The sequence below is a fragment of the Monoraphidium neglectum genome, assembly GCF_000611645.1.
Source record: "Monoraphidium neglectum strain SAG 48.87 unplaced genomic scaffold scaffold03432, whole genome shotgun sequence".
Classification (NCBI taxonomy): Eukaryota; Viridiplantae; Chlorophyta; class Chlorophyceae; order Sphaeropleales; family Selenastraceae; genus Monoraphidium; species Monoraphidium neglectum.
The window spans coordinates 24-6,410 of NW_014010197.1; the positions used below are offsets into that span (position 1 = coordinate 24).

Here is a 6,387-nt window from a genome sequence, read left to right on the forward strand (position 1 = left end):
GCGGCGGCCGGGCGGGTCGTGCGAGTGTGCTCGCTGGCTTGCACGCCGCGCGAGAAAGGGCCGTGCTCGGGGGCCGGCGGCGGGGAGGAGGGGCCGGCGCCGCATCTCAGCTGCATCCGGCGCTCGACTGCGCAGCAGCCGATCTCCCTCACCATACTTCGTCGTTCATCGTGTGTGTGCTGTTCCATTCCTAATCCCCAGCACGCACACGTGCAATTACACATGCCCGCGTACGAGCGAGGCGCGCGCCCACCCACTCCTGCTCCAGTCCCCGGCCTCTCGCATTCAAATGCAGCCCTCGCTGCCTGCAACCCCGCCACCAATATCGACACGCATGCCCTTATCACCCCAACCACACACCCCGCACACACATACACACATACACACATGCAATTACTCACCTACCCCCCCCCACACACACACACTCATTCACTCACTCGTCCGCCTGCTCGCTCGCTGACTCACCCACACATCAGGGCTACCCCATCGGCAAGGGTGCTGACCTGTTCATCAGCGTGTGGAACCTGCACCGCTCCCCCCACCTCTGGAAGGACCCCGACACCTTCAGGCCGGAGCGCTACGAGGAGGTGCACACAAACCCCCAGTACGGCGGCAAGTGGGCCGGTGAGGGGGCCGCGGGCCGGCAGCCGGCGGAAGGGTCGGGGCAAGGACAGGCGGAAATGGACGTTGAGCAATGTGATAGCTCAGGCTCAGCAGGGCGGCGTTGCAACTGTCCTGAATCAAGGATTCGCACCGCCTACACCACTGAAATATTGCATGCGCGTCCCAACATCGCCCCTAGCACACACGCAGACCCGCCCGCGCATGCTGTTCATTCCATACGTATGTCTTCCCCTTTTTCATACACACACACACATACCCACATTCTACCTTTTCCATACAGTGCAAGTGCAAAGGCACGCGCGCACGCGCGCACGCGTGTACCCAACACACACACACACACACACACACACGCGCGCGCGCGCGCACGCACGCACGCACACACGCACGCACGCTCACACACATACACACACACACACACACACACACACACACACACACACGCACACACGCACACAGATTTGCCCATACGCAAGCACAAATCTCTACACACACATACATACACATTCACACTCTCAATCAGTCCAACACACTCGTGCGCACACACCAACACACGCACGCACTTGTATGCACACGGGCGTGCGTCCAGGGTACCAGCCGGAGGCTGGCAGGGGCGCCCTCTACCCGAATGAGGTGGCCTCAGACTTCGCATTCATCCCCTTTGGCGGCGGCGCCCGCAAGTGCATCGGCGATCAGTTTGCGCTTTTCGAGGCGACGGTGGCCTTCGCGATGCTGCTGCGGCGGTACACGTTCAGGTGCGCGCGGGTCGGTCGAACGAGGCCAGGTTTCCGTGCGTGTCGCGCTGCTGCGTTGGTGGTTGGCAGCCAAGAAGGAGCATGACACAAGCCTGTTTCAACGGCACGGCCTGGTGCAGGTTACGCTGCCAAACCATTTGGCTTGTGCCTACGGATTTGAGAAGAAAAGGTTCCATCCTCTGAACAACGCAACCTTGCCCTCCCCACCACTCAGGCTGGCGGCGACGCCGCAGGAGATTGGGATGGCGACAGGCGCCACCATCCACACCGCAAACGGCATGATGGTGTCTGTGTCGCGCCGGCAGGCGCCAGGCAGCTCCGCCAGCGCGGGCGGCCAGCAGCAGCAGCCCGTGGCGGTGTAAAGCGGGGTGGCGCAGGTGGGGGTCGTGAGGCACAGCAACCTGCTTCTATTGTGATGCAACGAGGCAAATGAAATTCATTCAAACATCCATATTGGAACACATACGAATGAGTATACATGAAATGTAATTGTACGTGAGCAGAGTTCTGATGGCGCCGCCGTTGAGCCATGTAGCGTCGCTTTGCAGGCGGAGTTGGCAGCAGGGTGAGGGCAGGTCGAAGCCTCATCAGGGGCTTGTGAGTTGTGGCCCTCTAACTCCCACATACAAAACAGGTTGAAGGTTCGGATCCGCATTGGCCCCTTGTCGGATCGAGCTCGCCAGTTGGGAGCCCCTGGATGGCTGATCCTGCAACCTCGCCGGTCACCGAGTCGGAGCCGAGCCGGTGCCATCACTCGTCACACCCTCTCATGCCTTCATAGCATCCGCCTTGCTCCCTTGGGCTATTGCCAATAGCACGATGCGATCATAACTGGTTCGCACGCATTGCAAAGCAACGCAGCGTCCAAGGACGGACGATCAAAAAATCCCTTGACTGAACCATGAACACCCGCAACGCGCAAACCGCCAAGAACAACGGAGGCCGTGTTCGTGTGGCCTTCGGTGCTCTCGGAGTGGCCTGGGTCGCTCTTCTGTTGATGGTGCCGTCGAGCAGTTTTGCGGCGCGATCACCGGGCTCACTCATGCAAGGTCCTATTCACCTGCAGCACCCTGTTCATCACTCCAGCTTCCCCATGAAGCCACGGTACCTGGTGCCCTGGCTGCGTGGGGTGACACCGCCTCAGGTGACCAGTCCCCACGAATCAGCTTCTCGCAGCCCTCTGCCCTGCTCGGCGCTGCCTTCCCATGCTTATCGCAGTCCCAATTGTTTGCAGATTGTCAGTGCCATCACTATGGCTGTCCAGGGAGCCGATAGCGCCTGCCATCCGCCGTCGAGCTCCATCGATGCACGCGGTGGGGCGCGACCTGGTCTGGCGCCCGCTGCTGCAGCCCCAATCAAGACAGCCACGCCCTGGTGGCTGCTGACTCAGGTGGGCCAGCGCGTCTTTTGCAAACCGAACGTATTTGATGCCATCTGTATGCACACATGCCACCATGAATGCAGGGGGGTCGTCACTGGGGTGGACTTTGAAAGGTTGCGCAGGACGGAGGTACTTGCTATGTGGGGCCATGCCATTGCGCTTAGCCACTGGCAGGCATCCACGCAGGGTGGAGCCAGGATTTGATGCCCAGCGTCCTCCTGCCACGCCGTTACATCCAATCGCAGGAGCCGGCCACCCGCAAAGGCCGTCCGCCGCACCAGCTCAGTGCTGTTGTAGTTAGCACCGCGGCCGCTCGGGCTCCCTCAGGCGCCCTTACCCCCACCGCCAGCGGCAGCAGCGGGCCCCCTCGCCGCACGGCGACGCGCGCACTGCTCCAGGGAAACGGCAGCGTCGCAACCGGCGCAGCGAGCGCAGGCGACGTTGGGGCCTTCCCTGATTTGATGGGCGGCATCAGCGAGCCCGCCGCGCCGCGCGTGACAATCGGTCAGGTCGCGAGCAGCATGAACGTTCCTATCGCACCTCCCTTAAGGCGCCGCCTGGCAGAGCGGCTGTCGACGAGTGCGACAGGCTGGCTGCGTCGCGCTGCGATGCAGCTGTGCCCGTGGCCGGGTTGCATGTTTGGCAACCCGCTCGAGCAGCGGCAGCAGCAGGAGCAGCAGCAGCAGCAGCAGCAGCAATCAGCCCTGCGTGCGCATGGGACCCAACGACAGCAGCAGCGGCATCAGCGTGCAGCCCGGCGCCTTCAAATGCGCCCCAGCCCCGCAGCGACTGATGGCAAGAGCGGTCTGTCCATCGACCTGTCAGAGGCTCCGGCAGAGTACAGGAACAACATCAACAGGATGCTGCCACCAGGCACTTCGACACCCGCCCCCGCGCCGACGCTTCCAACCCCTGCGCCGCCCGCAGCAGCATCTCCCCCCGGCAGCCCAGGCGGCGCCGGCGCGGCCAGCAGCCCGCCGCCGGGCGGGGGCGCGGCCGCGCCCGTCCAGAACGCTTCTGGCAAGCCGGCGGCACAGCCGGAGGGCGTGACCCTGGAGACGGTGAAGCAGGGGGTGGGGCCTTGAGGGGGCGTGTTGTCAGGCACGCAATGGCTGCCGCCTGACGGGGTTGGGTAGCAGGAATGACAGCTTTGGCCACGCGTCAAACCAGAACGACAGTTTCAGCCCGGCCTGTGGAGTGGAGTGATCTTTGACTGAACAAATGGCTGTGCTCCTGACGAGAGGTCATGTTGGTTCTTGCAATTCATCTTTTTATCACCACAACAAAGGTGTCTGAAGGCTGCCTCACGCTTGCACGTAGGAGAGACTGGTGTTTGGTGTGCCAGTCCCCGGTGCATGGAACGCTTGATTGCTTTTGACCATGCTTCAACTTGCCTGCCCCTACCAGTCCCCCTCTTTTCTCTGGCAGTAGCATAATCCCTCATGCCATTAGAGTATCTGCACACCTTCCAGTTGTGGAATGTGCTGCTTATTGCTCTTTCGAAACAGGCACGCATGTTCTTGTTTTGCAGGCTTGCAAGTGTAGTGCGTCGTTAGCTCAAATGCGCGGTGGTTTAGGGGAACGGGGGGGGGACCCCACAGCACATTTCACTGATTAAACTTTGTGTGTCGCTGAGCTTTGACTGCTTCATTCTGTCGATGGACGGTACGAGGCGGCCGTCCATGGGGTGTTGGTTGGTCAAAAGGAATGCAGACTTCACTGTCGACTTCATTGGAAGTTGATTGAAGGCATTTTGTTGTAATGAAACTGCTGTATAGATGCACTGCAGCATTTATGCAGAAGTACATGTCACCTACATGGAAGTCGTGGTCGGCTGTCACCATCCCACAGGGGGCGTGAAATGTCAAGAAAGCGGCATGCGCTCCACGCGAGTGGGCAGTGGGGTATCCCTGCCCGCACCCCTTCCACCAAGACTCGTACCGTATCACAAGTCATTACGGTACTGCGTCGAAAGGGTTTCTGGTGTCACATTCAGCCGCGTTGGATCGAGCTTGTATTGCTATCTCGGCATGTGTGTGCGCGTCAGGTGACGGAGTGTCGGCCGTCGAGCGACAAAGTGACGTCGCCGCTGGCTGAACCTGGGCCTACCTTCTGGTAGACACTGCATGCATCAAGCAACTCCAACGATCAGTTATCTGTCGCTGAAGGACTGCATCGCAAGATCAACGCAGTGGTCGATCTGACACTTCAGCCATCATGAGTGGCTGCGGGCGATTTGAGGACGAAGACGAAGCGGATGAGGGGATGACGACGGTCGCTGATGCGAAAGCGTCCGCACAGCACGCCCGTCCCACAGGCTTGGGCTCCTGGTCGCGCGCTACTGTCACGATTGGTGCCGCAGCCGCAGCCGCCGCAACCGGCGCGCCGCAGCCGTGCCAAAAGTGCCGCGCCCGCGAAGCTATCGTCGTCGTGCGCCAGAATGAGCCGCTGTGCGCGGCGTGCCTTGAACAGGGGGTGGTGGGGAAAGTACGCAGCGCGACTAAAGGCAGGGGCCTGCTGCAAGAGGGCGACAGAGTGATGCTCGCGCTTTCAGGCGGCGCGGCGTCCGCGGCTCTGCTGCACGCGGCACTGCAGCTGCAGAACCGCAACCCGCTGCGCGCAGAGCGTGGGCAGGTGTCTTTCACTCTTAGGGTGGTGCACGTGCGCGCGCCTGGGCCTGCGCCGCTCGCCGGCGCTCGCAGTGGCGACGGCGACGGGCCGGATGCGGCAGCGGCAGCGGCAGCGGCGGCAGGGGCGATTGCGGCCGCGGCAGGCGTTGCGGGCAGCTTCCGGGTGGTGCCTCTTGAGGCCGTGTATGAAGAGGATGACTCGCTGCTGTGGGCAGAGGACTCGAGCGACAGTGGTGACGCAGCGGATGTGCAGCAGCAGCAGCAGCAGCAGCAGCAGCAGCAGCAGCAGCGGTTCCAGTCACAGGAAGCACAACAGGGCCAGCAGCGACAGGAGGGGGCTGAGGCAGCCTCCTTGGATGACAACACGGCAACAGCGGGCACGGCCGAGGCGGCGAACGGCATTCATCCAGAGGCCCTGCAGAAGCACGAGGCGCGCCTGCGGGCGCTGCTGTCCGCAATCAGCGACCCGACCGCCGCCGAAGACGTGGCGGCGCACCTGCGGGCCCGCCTGCTGCGCCGAGTCGCGCTGGCGGCCGGCTGCAACAAGCTGCTGCTCGGCGACTGCGCCAGCACGATCGCCGCGCGCGTGGTGGCCGACGCGGCGAAGGGCCGGGGGTTCAGCCTGCCGGCGGACATGCAGCCGCTCGACGCGCGCGCGCCCGGGCTTGTCGTGCTGCTGCCGCTGCGGGAGACGTCCATGGGCGAGGCGGCGGCGCTGGCGGGGCTCCAAGGCCTGCTGCCGAGCGCGCCCGTCGCCGCGGCGGGCAGCGGCGCCGGCAGCCTAGGTGGGAGCCAGGGCGGTCAAGGGCACGGCGGGAGCGTGAACGGGCTGGCTCAGGCGTTTGTGGAGGCGATGCAGGCCAACCTGCCGGCGTCGGTGTTCACGGTGCTGCGCACCGCGTCGCAGCTGGAGGCGTTCGACTTCAACGCGCCGGCCGCGGCGGGGCCGGCCGCGGCCGCGGCCGCGGCGGTTGCGGCAGGGGCGCGCGCGGGCGGCGCG

General features: G+C 63.4%; 2 protein-coding genes across 2 annotated transcripts; both read left to right on the top strand.

The window, feature by feature from the left end:
- Positions 1-222: 222 nt before the first annotated feature.
- MNEG_12781 (hypothetical protein) lies at positions 223-1,738 on the top strand (the record flags this gene model as incomplete). Its single annotated transcript, XM_014038746.1, has 4 exons — positions 223-267; positions 477-624; positions 1,211-1,376; positions 1,591-1,738. The coding sequence occupies 4 exons, from the start codon at positions 223-225 to the stop codon at positions 1,736-1,738; spliced, it is 507 nt and encodes a 168-aa protein (XP_013894200.1).
- A 3,236-nt stretch (positions 1,739-4,974) lies between these two features.
- On the top strand, positions 4,975-6,357 carry MNEG_12782 (hypothetical protein; the record flags this gene model as incomplete). The annotated part of the gene is made up of 1 exon (XM_014038747.1): positions 4,975-6,357. A coding segment is annotated over one exon (1,383 nt), but the record flags the coding sequence as incomplete, so codon positions are not given.
- Positions 6,358-6,387: the final 30 nt, after the last annotated feature.